The sequence below is a fragment of the Gadus morhua genome, chromosome 11, assembly GCF_902167405.1.
Source record: "Gadus morhua chromosome 11, gadMor3.0, whole genome shotgun sequence".
Lineage (NCBI taxonomy): Eukaryota > Metazoa > Chordata > Actinopteri > Gadiformes > Gadidae > Gadus > Gadus morhua.
In genome coordinates, this window is record NC_044058.1 from 15,261,134 (window position 1) to 15,275,889 (window position 14,756).

At 45.8% G+C, this 14,756-nt stretch overlaps 1 protein-coding gene across 6 annotated transcripts in view; it reads right to left on the minus strand.

The window, feature by feature from the left end:
• Window positions 1-4,453: 4,453 nt before the first annotated feature.
• fbxl4 (F-box and leucine-rich repeat protein 4) overlaps window positions 4,454-14,756 on the minus strand; it is a 12,070-nt gene continuing 1,767 nt past the window's right edge. For 5 of the 6 annotated variants that reach the window (XM_030370590.1, XM_030370591.1, XM_030370589.1 and 2 more), the window contains 6 exons: window positions 13,254-13,605; window positions 12,050-12,294; window positions 11,089-11,302; window positions 8,670-8,741; window positions 8,328-8,452; window positions 7,186-7,870 (listed from right to left, as the gene is read on the minus strand). In XM_030370590.1, the coding sequence (XP_030226450.1) occupies window positions 7,336-7,870; window positions 8,328-8,452; window positions 8,670-8,741; window positions 11,089-11,302; window positions 12,050-12,294; window positions 13,254-13,605 (1,543 nt within the window). In that variant the 3' untranslated portion in view covers window positions 7,186-7,335. Of the gene's footprint in view, window positions 7,871-8,327; window positions 8,453-8,669; window positions 8,742-11,088; window positions 11,303-12,049; window positions 12,295-13,253; window positions 13,606-14,756 lie in introns of all 6 variants that reach the window. The other variant, XM_030370594.1, reaches the window with a different exon arrangement.

Here is a 14,756-nt window from a genome sequence, read left to right on the forward strand (position 1 = left end):
TGTGTGTGTGTGTGTGTGTGTGCGTGTGTGTGTGCGTGCGTACGTAGAATCATGCTTGTGTCTGGGTGCGTGCGTGTGTGTGTGTGTGTGTGTGTGTGTGTGTGTGTGTGTGTGTGTGTGTGTGTGTGTGTGTGTGTGAGTGTGTGTGTGTGTGTGTGTGTGTGTAAGGGATGAGAGGTGAGCTATATCTTTGCCACGGCATTCTCCAATAACACACCACAAAAATGGTGTGGATGAGCAGCGAAAACCCATAAAATTCAACAAGGGTGTCTCCGTGTGCAGTAGCGTGTGTGCCAGGAGAAACCGGAGTAGAAACACCTCACCGCCACATAATGACGGGTGCCATGGCGGTGAGGCCTGCCCCCGGGCCGGGCTGAGGGCTGTCTTGTGCCCCGTCTGGGGTAGGATGAGATCTTGGCAACAGACGGGGGACCGTGTCCCGTCACGTTCCTCATTCACGGCGGATTCCTGTTGATCCCGGAGAAGCTGAAGGGCCGCACGCACCGCAGCCTCTTCAGGACGAGTACAGGGGCCCCCCGCTCTCTCAGGGAGAGACGCTGTGTGTGTGTGTGTGTGTGTGTGTGTGTGTGTGTGTGTGTGTGTGTGTGTGTGTGTGTGTGTGTGTGTGTGTGTGTGTGTGTGTGTGTGTGTGTGTGTGTGTGTGTGTTAGATGTTGAGGTGTGACCGGCCCCTAAGGATGTGTGTGTGTGTGTGTGTATTTGTGTTAGATGTTGAGGTGTGGCCGGCCCCTAAGGATGTGTGTGTGTGTGTGTGTGTGTGTGTGTGTGTGTGTGTGTGTGTGTGTGTGTGTGTGTGCGCGTGTGTGTGTGTGTGTGTGTGTGTGTGCGTGCGTGCGTGCGTGTGTGTGTGTGCGTGTGCTCTATAATAATTTGATGTGTAGATTAGGTTGACCACGATGCAAACCTGGTATCCTTGCCGTACTCATGATATAATATTTACATAATTGGTTTGGGTCGCACTACATGCGGATGGGTTGTTTGAGACTTCAGTTCTAGGGTATCGGTGGGTTGGGTTTGGGGTTTGGTTCTAAGTTCTAGGTTAGGGTTAAGGGTTCTCATCTGAGGGGTTTGGGGGTTTGGTTTCTTCGCTCTAGGGTTGGGGTTAGGGTTAGGATTTCTGTGGGTTGGGTTTGGGGTTTTGTTTTCAGTGATAGTGTTGGTGTTAGGGTTAGATTTGTTGTGGGTTGAACTCTAGGGTATAGTATTCAGTTCTAGGGTTAAGGGTTCTCATTTGCGGGGTTTGGGGGTTGGTTTCTCTGCTCTAGGGTTGGGGTTAGTGGTTTCTACTGTGGGGGCTAGAGGTTTTTAGTTTTCAGTTCTAAGGTGAGGTTAGGGTTCTGTTTGGGATGGGGACCCTTGGGATCAGGGTTAGGTAAAGGGTTTGGTTTCGGGGTTAGGATTGGATTTCAGATAGGTTACATTTTATTTTTGAGTTGGAGTTATGGGTTTAGTTTTTGTTTTTTTGTCTTAATATGAGGGTTTTTTTCACAGAATCTTTTATCTTGACATTATTGTTCCTGCCTTCTTTTTTCTTAAACTCTTATTTCTTGATTTCCATTAATGTCAATATTTTTCTATCTCATATTTATTTTATCCACTTTTTGTTGGTATATTTTGTCCTCATCTTATTTCTTTCACCCTTATTTCTCGATTTTCTCGATAACTCAATCTATCCATCTTTTTCCTCTTTTTTGCGTTTTCCCTCATTCTTTTTTCATATTTCATTCTCTCCTCCATTCATATTTAATTCTCTCAATCTTTCTTCGCTCGCCCGTTTAATTTTTTTTGTTTATTCTCTCCATAATTTGGCTCATATTTTCTTCTTTACATAACTTTCACCCCACAATTCTTCCTTTATTTTTTCCTTCACCATTTTCTTTCTCTCACTATTCTTTCTTGGTTCTTCGTACTCTCCATTTACCAAGATTTTTCAAGATTTTTCAGTCTCTCCATTATTTTCCTCATACATCGTCTTTTGCTCCCTTTTGTTTGGTATCTTGTCTCCTCTGAGTCCTCTCCATGTTTTTTTCTCACCGTTTTTTCTCGATTTCTCTCTCCCCTTTTTTATTTTGTTGTCTACATAAATAGCTCTCTGGTATTGTAGATTTTCTCCATTATGTTGCTCTCTCTGATACTTCTAGATGTCTTGTTTTCTGTTTGATTTATCTCCCTCTTTTTGATAACATCTTTTCTTTCTCTCTCTTATTTTCAAAATGTTCTCCTATGTATAGATTTTCTCATTATGTTCATACATTGTCACTGTTTGTTATACATTTTATAGATTTCCTATCCTCCAATTTCTTTCTCTCACACTACATTTGTACTCTCCACAATTTTTAACACCCCCTCCCCTTGATGTCTCCATATTGTTTCTCCCACTTTTTGTCTTGATTATCTATTTTTTTCTTTCCATATTCTTCTCTCGCATTTTTCCAGCTTTCTAGTCCTCCATAATCTTTCTCACTGTTTTTGTTAGCAATTTCTTGCTCTCACAGTTAGGGTTAGTTATTTTTCTCTCCATCTTTTCTCACCCTTTTTTTGTTTATTTTCTCAACTTTCTTATTCTCTCTGTCTGGAACCAAATGCTAAGATTGAAACCAATCCTAACCCTGAAACTGAAAAACAAAATCCTGTAACCCGACCCATTGAAACCACCAACTCTAACTCTTTAATTGAAAGTGAAACCATAAAACTCAAACGATGAAGAGGAATCAATAACCCTAACACCAAACCTAAGAACCAAACACAGAACCTGAAGAGCAAACCCTGACCCTAACACCAAACCCTACAATCAAAACAAAACTGTAAGAGTAAACCCATAGCCTCATACAAAACCTGAGTACCAGAAACAATAACTTAAGAAGAAACCCTAACCCTAATACCAAACCCTAAAACCTGACCATATTAGGAAACCTTAACCCTAATTCCAAGACGTAGAACCGATAGACAAACCCAAACCTAGCCCGTAGGAAACTAAACCCTGAAACCTAATATAAGAGGAAATCCAACCCTAAACCCTAAAACCAAACCTTACAACCAGAGACCATACCTTGATCGATTTTTTAAGGCTTCCTGTGGGTTGCATTTAAGGGTTTTGTTTTCAGTCGTAAGGGTTTATATTAGAGATACGGTTTCCTATGGGTTGCGTTTCCAATTCCAGGGTTTGTAAGGGGATTAGTTTTGTTTTAGGTGTTGTTTTTAGCCCAGGACAGGACAGGCCCCTCAGGTCCCGAGGGTCCTGAAGAACGACCAGGGAATGGATACCCTGGTGCGTGACAGTAGACCGGCTCTTGCTCCTTTCCACAATGTGACTCCTCTACGTACAGCTCGCCCCCTCTTGGTTCTCCATCTTCATTCTAAACACTGGTCTTCATCATTCTAATCAGCACTGTGTGTCATCACAATAAGGAGCTGTGATTGGTCCCTTCAAACCTTACCTTAAATAGTGTTCTCTATATTTTGAGGAGTAAAACAAGAGTTTTGTCTTAAAATGGTCAGTTCCAAAAACAGTTATCAGGCTTCTTTAAGGGGAAGAGCAATCCCCCCCACACACACACACACAAATACACACACACATACATGGGAAGGAGAGAAACCGACAGACATAGTAGAAATAAATAAATAAAGAAAACAAACCATGTATAATCTGGTTGATTAATGGGTCAGGAGCAACATTTCCATCTGTAGCCTACCATACATTCTCCAACACATTCATCACACGCTGTAAGGTCCTGAAATAATACTAATAATACAAAATAAAAACTAATTGCAGCTGTGCACCCTCCTGGTGGATATATATGGGCTTCATACATAAGGATGATGGGTGGGAAGCCAGCGCCTCCGCAGAGCCAGGGAAAGCCTCCATGAATCACGCTGTGCGAAGGCCCCGGTTGTACCGCGGCAGCCCGCCTTGGTGGCGGAGAGAAGCAATCATCAGGGAGCCAGTCCAAATGAATACTTCAGCCGAGGCCGCCTCGTTCTCCGTCATTAGGGCACATTACAGGGCCACAATATACATCATTAAACCAGGCATAAACAATTAATTAAAACGCTGTTAAGGAAGACAAGCCAACGCCACGTCTCCCTGCGGTATTAATAGGCAGTTAAACGGCGGAGGGTTAAACCAAAAGGGATAATTCCGCAACACGCTCCTTGAAGTTACTCATGCGGACCATAAAGGCTTCTCCGTCGGTCTGGGGTCTGGAGACGGTTCACTCTGTGGAGCCTAATCACATGAGCTCTGCCTAAATACCCCAAGCCTATTAGCAAGCTACTTGTGTATGATATGCACTTAACCTTTAGGACAATGTTTTGAGGAACATCAGCATACAAATCAATTAAATCAATACATTTGTTAAGCAAGAGTCCTTGTTAATCAAGTCCAGTGGAAGCATTTGGCATTAGAGTAAAGAATTAGACATAGACCAAAGAAGCAGAATCAGTCTTCGGCCTTGCGTTTATTTAAATTCCGGCAAACATTGAAGCACCCATATTTCCTCAGAATTGTGGCACAACCTTTGTACTTCAGTTGCCTCAATCTTCTCAGTCCAAGCATTTTAAGCTAACACACTACAGCATTGACATCGCAGGAAGGCGCATAACTAGGTATCCTGCAGATGGCCCAACCCTAATACCACAACTGAATTATAACCAACCATATTCATGGCAATCAAAACCAAAATAAATGGCAACATGAAATTAAATATTTTTTAACACTTATATTGGCCAGCTAGGTTTTGTTTCGGACAATAACAGATTTATTTAAAGGAGGTGCTATGTTACCAAATACAGCAATATTAGTGGTTGACGGTCAACCAAAACAAACGATTAAAAAAGCTCTTTCAGCAATATTCTTTAGAAAACCTAATTGGAAAGAAATCATGTTTTATTGTCCAAACTGAAGACATTTTACCTAAAATTCCAGAAAGTTTTCTTTTTTTAAATCGATAACATAAAAAATGCTGAAGGCGGAGGCCTACACAGCCGCAACTTTAAAGGACAAAGTAGTAAAAGAGAGTGATACAAAGATATGTTGCATATTAATTACGATGGCCATGAGCAAGGCCTATAAATATAGCTGTGGTGCTTAGGCCAAGGTTTTTCCGATTACTTTGGTTAAACGCCATGAAAGCAAAGCACCTCACCTCACAACAATCAATAACACAGACATTCCAACACATTCACCCAGAAACATAAGGCACAAGTACAATTCCCATTCTAACTAGCAAGTGCTCGAAAGCAAAATTCAAGTATTTGCAAAAGTTTTTTCCTCAAGCACTTTTGCACTGCAAATGCGGCTTAATATTATAACACGATCAATAATTAACCATGGACAACATTTATGTTTTTTTTTGTTGTGTTTTTTTTTAACAATGGTACAATAACAGTATGTGTTTACACCAACATATAGTGACGTCACCCTTCATCTTTCAGCTACATCAGAGCTAACCACTGATAGGACTAAGAATTGAAACATGGAGGAATTTGTTGAGCTAAATCAACAAAAGGTCAGCCTCTGTTCTGCTGGTTCCCGGATAAAAACTAAAAGTAGGCTGTGTAAAAAATAAATACAAATGAAACGCTTACCCTGAGTACCAGGACAATTATAAAGGTTGAATATTTACACTTGAGTGTGAAGCTCACACTGAACTATACACATTTTTGCAGTACGTCATTCCGTCACCAGTTGGCCATTTCCGCATAGGAGGGCAGCCTGTGGCTTGAGTACAACAACAAGCAAGCTTGGATGGCCCACGGCTGATGGCATGGGACCAAATGTGCAGGGTTTGAACATAACCCAGGCATATGAAGACTTAGGTCCAATCCTATTCTCCTGCACTGCTCTTCAGGCGGACAGGTGAAATACATTTCAACCAAGCACAACCAAATGTTGAATGAGGCTGGGCCTGTATAATTACATGACATAAAAAAAATTACAAATGTAGGTATCCGTGTGTTGGTTCAATCCAATATAGTGACTTGAGTTAGTTTGATAGGACAGTGGCCAATAGGGATGAGTCGGTCGCGACCGATTCGTTCACAACGAACGAATCCCGAAGGTGAACGACCAGAACTGGTTCCCCAAATACAAGAGAACTGGTTCTTTGATTCTTTTTTTTAACATAAAACAAAAATATGGTCACGTAAATAAAATATACAAACGAACAGAGCTTCGTCTCCCCGCAATCTTATATTGATTACAACGTTCTACAACGTTCTCAAAGATTCAGCCAATTAGAGGTAGCAATGGTGTTGCCATGGCACCTGGGTAAACAAATGACAAGGTTGTACCGTCGAAATTGCGCGCTTTCTCTGTCTGACGACAACTGTGAGATTCCCTGTCAAATGACGTAATCTGACGTAACGAACAAATCAAACGAACGAATCGTTAAAGTGAACTGAACTGAAAGAACTGATTCCCGGAAAAGAATCGTTTTGCCCATCCCTAGTGGCCAATATAGTTGATCAATGATTTTCCAAGAGATGGCACTGATGCCTTGAGAAGAGACTGATGGGCATATATACATTTCAAAATAAAAGATATGCTGGACTTCTAAAATCCTTGCATAGTATATAACTGAACTGAACTCGCAAGCAATTTAAGAGGTTATGCGTAGTAACAACCTCCAATTACTTAATGGATGCACAAATAGTCTCACATATATCATTATAATCATGGTCACATTGATCAACCTGCTTATCAACGGCCCACAGAGTCTGGCCTGCGTTTTCACAGGAGGCTTCCAATAAAATTAAACCGGATAGTGGTTAACAAGGCAACACTTCCATCCTTGTTCCGTTTGGCAAAAAAAAGAAGTGAAATCAAGCAGATTGTCAGCCTTCCCCTTATTTAAAACGCAAATCCGTCCAAACCAATAGTTCTATGACTTTGAAAGGGTGGGGGGGGGGGGGGGGGGGGTGTCTGACAGCAGTTTAAGTTCAGCTGCCTCCTCCACCCTTAACCCGCTGATCACGGATAACGCCTCGGAACCCCTGCCATGAGCGAACCTCTCCTCCAATATCTAACATGACCTGTGACGTCTTGATTAAATCCTTTGTTCGCTATCTGGCTAACCAGCAGTCACCGGCCCCATTCTCCGTCTCTGCATGGCCGGTGTGCAGCGCGAGAGGGGTAGCCAGGGGTCATTGTGTGAAGCTCTTCTTGATGGCGACTTTAGGGAAGAGGGCCGAGAGCTCCTGGACGATGCGGTTGTCCAGCTGGGAGCAGAAGGACACGTCCAGCAACAGCAGCTTGGGACACGACTGCAGCAGCTTCTTCAGGGCCTGTGGACTCACCATCCTGGTGCCTGGACCGTCAACACAGGATGATGAAGAGAGAGAGATAGGGATAGAAAGACGGAGAGACGGGCCGAGACAGAAACAGGGAGGTAAAGAGGGACAGAGACGGACAGAAATGCAGAGATAGAGAGCGAGAAAGATTCAAACAGGGTGACAGACAGTCAGCCAGGGAGTGATAGAGACAGACACAGACGGAGACAGAGAGAGGAAGAGACGGACAGACCAAAAAAGAGAGATAAAGAGACCATGAACCTAAAGACGATGACCACGGTGGTCCTGTGTCTCTCCCTTGGCTGGAGCCAACCATTAAAACCGTTAACGTATCCACCCATTGGTACTGGAGGCTTGAAGTACACAGCCTACCCAGGATGTCGAGGTGCTGCAGCGAGGGGCAGTTGGCGGCCAGCTCCTCCAGGTCCGCGTCACACACGGTGCGGTTGGCGGTGAGGAAGAGCTTGCGCAGTCGGGGCAGTTTGCGCGCCAGGTGCTGGAAGCATCCGGAGCTGCTCTGAAGCGTGGGGCACCAGCCCAGGTCCAGCTCCTCCAGCATCCTGACAGGGGGGCAGATGGGGGGAGAGCATCTAGTTTTACAGAGAGTTAAGGCAGAATAAACAGAGGCTTGGGTGGTCCCACTCTCCGCTGCCCTGCGGGCGTCATAGAGGACGTCCAGCCTTAGGGGTGGTCAATCCTTTGCAGACCAGCCACCCCCTTCTTACCGACCCAAACGCATAAAGAATCAAAATAATAGTATTATTTATAATAATAATAAAACGGTTCTTCTGCCATGAATGGTTATTTTATCTGGCGTCACTCCGGGGCGTTTTCCTTGGACCGTGGGCCGTGGGGGGGTGTCGTCTTTTGGGGAACCAACCCCATTTTAGGTCCTGCATTACAGGCTCTGCACAGAGCAGTCGTGCTCTGGTCTCACGGCTGCGGGTCGTCTCGGACGGGGCTAAGGGGCAGCGAGTGATGGACAGAGTCTGGAGGTGCCTGGTGAACGAGCCCCACCTGCAGCCGGAGACCAGCTCGGCCAGGCCGCGGTCCGTCAGGTTGCGGCAGCGCCACAGGTCCACCGAGCGCAGGGAGTAGCAGCGGCTGCTCAGCATGCTGGCCACTACGTCGTAGTCCTCGATCTGGGGTTCCCCACACACGCACACACGCACGCACACACACGTTAACATTAGCGGTGGTGGGGGTGATAGGACAGGTATATGTAGATTTACATGTACACATGGAATGCTTGAGAAGCAAGCTATAGATGAAATGGAGCTCTGCTTTATATATGCTTCATATATCGGTACCACAATGAAGTAAAAAATCTAGTGAGCGTACATGTGTGTGTGAACCCACCCTAACACAGCTGCCCAGGTTGAGGTGTCTCAGCTCCGTACAGAAGGTCAGGATGTTCAGTATGGCGGTTTGCTGCAGCATACAAAAAACAAAGCAAGAAGACAGAAAAAGGGAAAACAAGTTTGGTTGGAGAGTGTTGATCGACAGCAAGCATTCCAATCCCTGGTGTTTTGGGATTAATGTCGATTTTTTTATTTAGATTTGGAGAAAGGCTCATCCATGGAGACATACTGTATATATGTAGCAAAAGTTTAGTCAGGAAGACGACATTCCCCTTCTGGTTATCATCGCTCTATGTTGGGTTCTTAATTCCCACGCAGTCATCGCAGTCTCCTCACAACAATCAGGGCCTGTGCACCAACAGCAGGGCTATTACACGCAACCGGCCGGTGTTTACATTAACATCTCTCAATCATGCTTGACGCTTTTCTGTTGATGAATTGAGTCTCGTTGCAGCCCTCCTCCCGCCTCTTCATGTCCGGCACTAAGCGCCACCCGTCTACGGAGAAAGAGACGGCGTCCTCCAGGGCCAAGGACCTCCGTCCATACTCACACCACCCCCACCACCAGCGTCTAGACACCGTCAATCATCTCCCAGCATACTTCATGCATCCTGGACCCTGAAGAATAATTTGATGGTGTCCAATGCCTAAATGTGTTGTCAATACATTTTGTGGTTTGTCTTGAATACTAGTCTCTCATGATTGAAATACAAATATTAGGGATTTAGCTAATTATTGTATGCAGCAATTATTTTGCCAGGGATCATTTCAAGCATGAATTGATCGCCAATCCCAATTTTTCTAGGGCCCAAAGTGAGTCTTAAACGTGCTTGCCTTGTCAAATAATTTCCTTCATGAACCACGTTGGGCATTTCTACGAGATAAATGACAAACAATAAACTGGTGGTCAAAGTCATAATCATTCATTTTCCATCAATCTGCTAATCGTTCCAACACTTATATACACACATTCCCTGCATCCAAACGCCAATGGCAACATACTAAACTGCAGGGAAAAGCTCCGGGTCTCCCCATCAGTTTACATTGAATAACGAGACAACAACCTATGCCTTCTTCCACAATCCTTTCTACCCACAGGGCTGTTGCTATTGTTCCCCTCCTGCTCACACACTCAGCAGGGCCAGGGACCTCTGCACCAGCTGTGTGATAAGAAGAAAGACAGGGATTCAGCACGCAAATGCAGACACATGCGCCTCTAATGCAGGCGCAAGGTGTCAGGCCTGACGCTCCTCAGTGAAAGCTGCTTGTTGTGCGTGTGCGTGTGTGTGTGTGTGTGTGTGTGTGTGCAAGTGGCACACGCACTTGTGTTTGGGGTCTGTGTTTGGCATCTCGCTAAGAGCTGCACTGCTGCACGCAAGCTATTTAATTAGAGGGGTGACAGGCTAACGACAGCTGAGTTGTCAGGGCATCCGTACAGGCACGCGTACACACACACATAGAAATGAACACATACTAATTCACAAAGAAAGAAAAATACGCATTTATATACACATATACTTGTGTGTTTACCCCAAACACACACAGAATAAAACACACACTTATACACACGCATATATATAAATAAACCCACTTTCATGCACAGAAATAAATACAAACACACACACACACACACACACACACACACACACACACACACACACTCGCCTAGCTGTCGGTCTCAGAAAACAACAACTCTGAGCACGCTCCTTCAGCTCCAGTACAGAAACCCTACACCACCCATCCTCTGCTCCTCCAGCCCGCAACCCAAAACACGACAAACAGCCGAGAAATGCTGAGGTGGGTGAAGATGAAGAACTTAAAAGGGACGGCTGTTTTCATTGTTTTGTTTTTTTTCCGCACAGGCATGACTGGACATGAAGGCGGTAACGCTGGGTCCCCGGGACAACAGGTAACCATGGTCTCGTTACAAATAACATCAGAGGCTTCGCAGTGGCCCTAACGCCAGCCCCAACACCACTACTCTATTACAGTGTTAGCCACTACGGCTACCTCCATCTCAGTGTGTGCTACTACAGTGCTAGCCACGACGGCTACCTCCATCTCAGTGTGTACTACTACAGTGTTAGCCACGACGGCTACCTCCATCTCAGTGTGTACTACTACAGTGTTAGCCACGACGGCTACCTCCATCTCAGTGTGTGCTACTACAGTGCTAGCCACGACGGCTACCTCCATCTCAGTGTGTCCTGCTGCGTGTGACCGGCTCCACCCCCCCTCCATGTCAGTGTGTGTTCCTACAGTGCTAGCCACGACGGCTACCTCCATGTCAGTGTGTGCGCTGCAAAAAGTTGAGCTGCGCGGATTACCTCAATCTCGGTGTGAGCTATAACAAGTTGAGCAGCGACGGCAACCTCCATCTCAGGGTGAGCTATAACAAGGGGAGCCGCGCGGGTTACCTCTATCTTGGTGCGGTATAGCACCAGGCGACGTAGGCGTGTCAGCTTGGAGATGTGGGTGAAGGCCTGGGGGTGGAGCCGGTCACACGAGGACAGGTTGAGCTCCTGCAGCCCCGGGCAGGTCTGGGAGATGACCTCTAGGCAGGCCTCCGTCAGGAAGTGGCAGCAGGACAGCTCCAGAGACACGAGGCTGGGGCCACACGCCTTCATGAAGCTGGGGGGGGCAGAGGGAGGTAGAGAGAGAGAGAGAGTGAGTGACTCCCACTGATAGAGGGTAGGTTTTGTCAATAGAATACACATCACATGAAATTGATTTAAGCCTATGCCTTAAGGGTTTTGGACAAAGGCTTAGTGGACTATTAGGGGTTGAGGGATAATATCGACTCACGTAAGAATGGCGAACCTTATCTATGATTCTGTACCAATTCACAACTCCCCCCCCCCCCCCCCCCCCCCCAATTCTTTTCCTCTTTTATTTTGTCTTAGGTTTGCCTTTGTGTGTTAACTTTACTGCAATCAGTTGATATAACCTTTTCAAATATTTCAACCTAATCTTAGACATACTTTAGTCTGCCTTCACACCGCCACCAATATTACCTTATTTAACACCATTAGTAAATATGAACACCATTACTTAAGTCAACATGAACACCATTAGTAAATGAAAAAAAGTTCATTAGGTATCTGTTAATTAACTGTTATTTGCTTATTACTGCATTAACTAATGTTTATTCATGGTTCATTCAAGGATAATGGCTATTTCATGTACCCTTATTGTAAAGTGTTATCAAAACATTTAAAATAAAATAATACAGTGTGTGAGTGTGTCTTCAGTGCGACTGTGTGTTTACATCCTCCTTCCAAAAAACAACATTTAGGGACACATCACCCCCCCCCTCCTCCACTCCAAGGTGACACCCCTTCAGGGTGTTCATCCCTATGACAACGCCCTGTCTCTGACCTGGTGAAGCCAGATGGGGTGAGGGCCCCACGGTTCCCCGTCCAGGAGAGGTTGAGGCGCTGGAGGAGGGAGCAGCGGCTCTGCAGGTGGCCCAGCGAGGCGTCACTCAGACGGGCCCAGTAGGGCTGCAGGCTCAGCTGGGTGTACTGGAGCGGGTCGCAGCAGTGCTGGTGCAGCAGCTTACAGCTCTGGGCCAGACGGCAGAGGTCCCGTAGGGTCAGGTGGCTCAGTATCAGCTGGATCAGCTACGGGGGTGCGTGTGTGTGTGTGTGTGTGTGTGTGTGTGTGTGTTTGTGTGGGAGGGAGAGATAGGATAGGATAGAAAGGAAATTGAACAAAAAAAATTCAACGCCTAAGTGACATACAAGGACAATGCAGGGAAACCACGCAAGAACATGTAAGGGCATCACAAGCACTGATGAAAAGTGTGATTAACAAGACTACTTAATTCTGCAGTCGTTTTAAGTGCTTGGAGCAGGCTGAATACGGTTGGTCTGGGCCAAACGCTGCTAATCACAGAGCACTGATATATGGACAAGGCGTGAGTATCTGCCAGTGATTCAGTCATTTTCATTTATTTTTTTGTATTTTTCCCCCCCAAGAAGGCTACTATTGGTGTTTATTAGATTTAAAAGTAAGCGTGTCAACACTACACGTGAAGGAATGGCATCTTTGAACCTTTTGTAGCAAAAACAATAAGTAGGCAAAGAGGTGCGTGTGTGTATGAGTGGTACTGTAGAAGATAAACAACATGTGTTGCTCAACTCCATATCCGCTAACAGATAATAGCTGTATTGGGTTTCGAAACCAACACCGCCGTGACAAATAGTGCTAATGTCAGTGGTTTGAAGACGAGACAATATGGATAATATCAAGAGACCTGCCAAGGAGGGGTGTGTGATTTAGTGTGGGAAAAGGGTGTGCGGTGAGGGATTTGTGTGTGCCTATGTGTGTCTGTGTGCGAGAGAATGTGTGGGTTGTGGGTTTCGACAACCCCAGGTTGTCCTCAAGGCAGGATAATGACTCTCTGCTCGCTCAAACGATCAAATGTCAAGGGCTGGCACAAGCATGCGTGTGTGTGTGTGTGTGTGTTTGTGTGCGAGTGTGTGTGTGTGTGTGTGTGTGTATGTGTATGTGTGTGCGTGTTTGAGGGTCTGAAAACCCTCTCAATGCGGCCTCAATCTGGCAGCTTGTCTGCGATCACCTCGTACGGGAGTCGGTCAAAGTGGCCGTTGCCCGCGTTGGGCGGTTTCCCGTCGTCGACCTCGTCGTCGCCGCCATGCCTGAAGGCGGCCGCCATGTCGGCCAGCTCCTCGTCGCTGTCGCTGAGGTCGCCCACGCCGATGACGGGCATCTTGTAGAGGGGCAGGATGGGCCGCTCCCGCAGGCCCCGCAGGATGACGGCGTCCAGCTCCGTGTAGTACTGCTGCAGGGAGCTGTTGATCTCCAGCCGCAGCAGGTTGGTGGGGAAGCTGATCTGCCTGATGGCCGGCGAGAACTGGCGCGCCTGTGGGGTCAGAACCTTGGTGGGCTCCGCCGACCACAGCACCTCCCACCTGGTGGCGGCCGGCCGGGGGGGAGAGGGGTAGAGAGAGCGAGAGGCGCTGGTCAAGCAAGACGGGGCTTTGTGGATGGGCCGTGGGTGGCGTGGTCGTGGGTGATGCGTGTTGTGATGAACGCTTGGTTAGTCACAGTTGGTGCACGTGGTCAATGGGGTAGGGGGCGCGTTGGCCTGGGGCGCTCAAACGCCTTCCATGTCTTTTGATTCCCTTGTTATAATAGATACTACGATTTTCTGTGGTGTAGAAAATCTTAGTGCCTCGTTATAAAAAAAATAACAAACCAGGAGAATAACAAATATTCCAACCTCTCTAAAGACAACTACTGCCGTGGAAGCATTGCAAGCCAGGAGTGATTATGTTAACCATGACACATCCATCCCAATCAATAGACTGTTAGCCCACAGTTCTCATTCTGTTTCTTTGAGGTATGTCGATTAAACCAGATATTGTTTTAAGCATGATGCATAGCATCTCAGAGGACCGGGGTAGACGCATCATTTTTGCATATTTGCACTTCAACGCAAACCAAAATGCCTGCGGTCTTTAATTGGCATGTATAACCTTGGTAACTATCGAGGAATGTTGCTTAATAGCAAATGAAAAAAGGAAGAAAATAACTAATGAATTGAAAGACCCTAATGAAAGCAGCCTAATGTGACTTCAAAATTGTTCATGTGTGGTTGCCATAGTAACGAAAATCCATTTTTATTTTTCAGATTTTGCTTTGATTTCAATGACATAATCAGATCCATATTGCAGATTTTAAATGGATAACGAAATCAGAAGACTTTCTACAGTTACTAACATGATGGATAAATAGTTTGGATGAAAAAACACAATTGTTATCTCAAACCAAACCCACTAGGTTGATTTATTAGCCTTCTTCTATGTAGCACAGCACATCCCTCTTAAAGTAGGCATTTGCAGGAGTGGTGGTGATGATGACGGTAGAAAACATAAAAAACGAAATACGGACATGAAAAATATGATTCCTTTGAGTTTGTTTGCCAGCCTTAGAAACAAATTCCAAAGCCTTCTGAGCCGTCTCCATGGCAACGATACAGCCAGACCTTAAAGCCCAATCTCATTATCATTCTAACTGGCTGGAGATGCGTCTCATAAAACGAGTACGATCCTACGTGTGC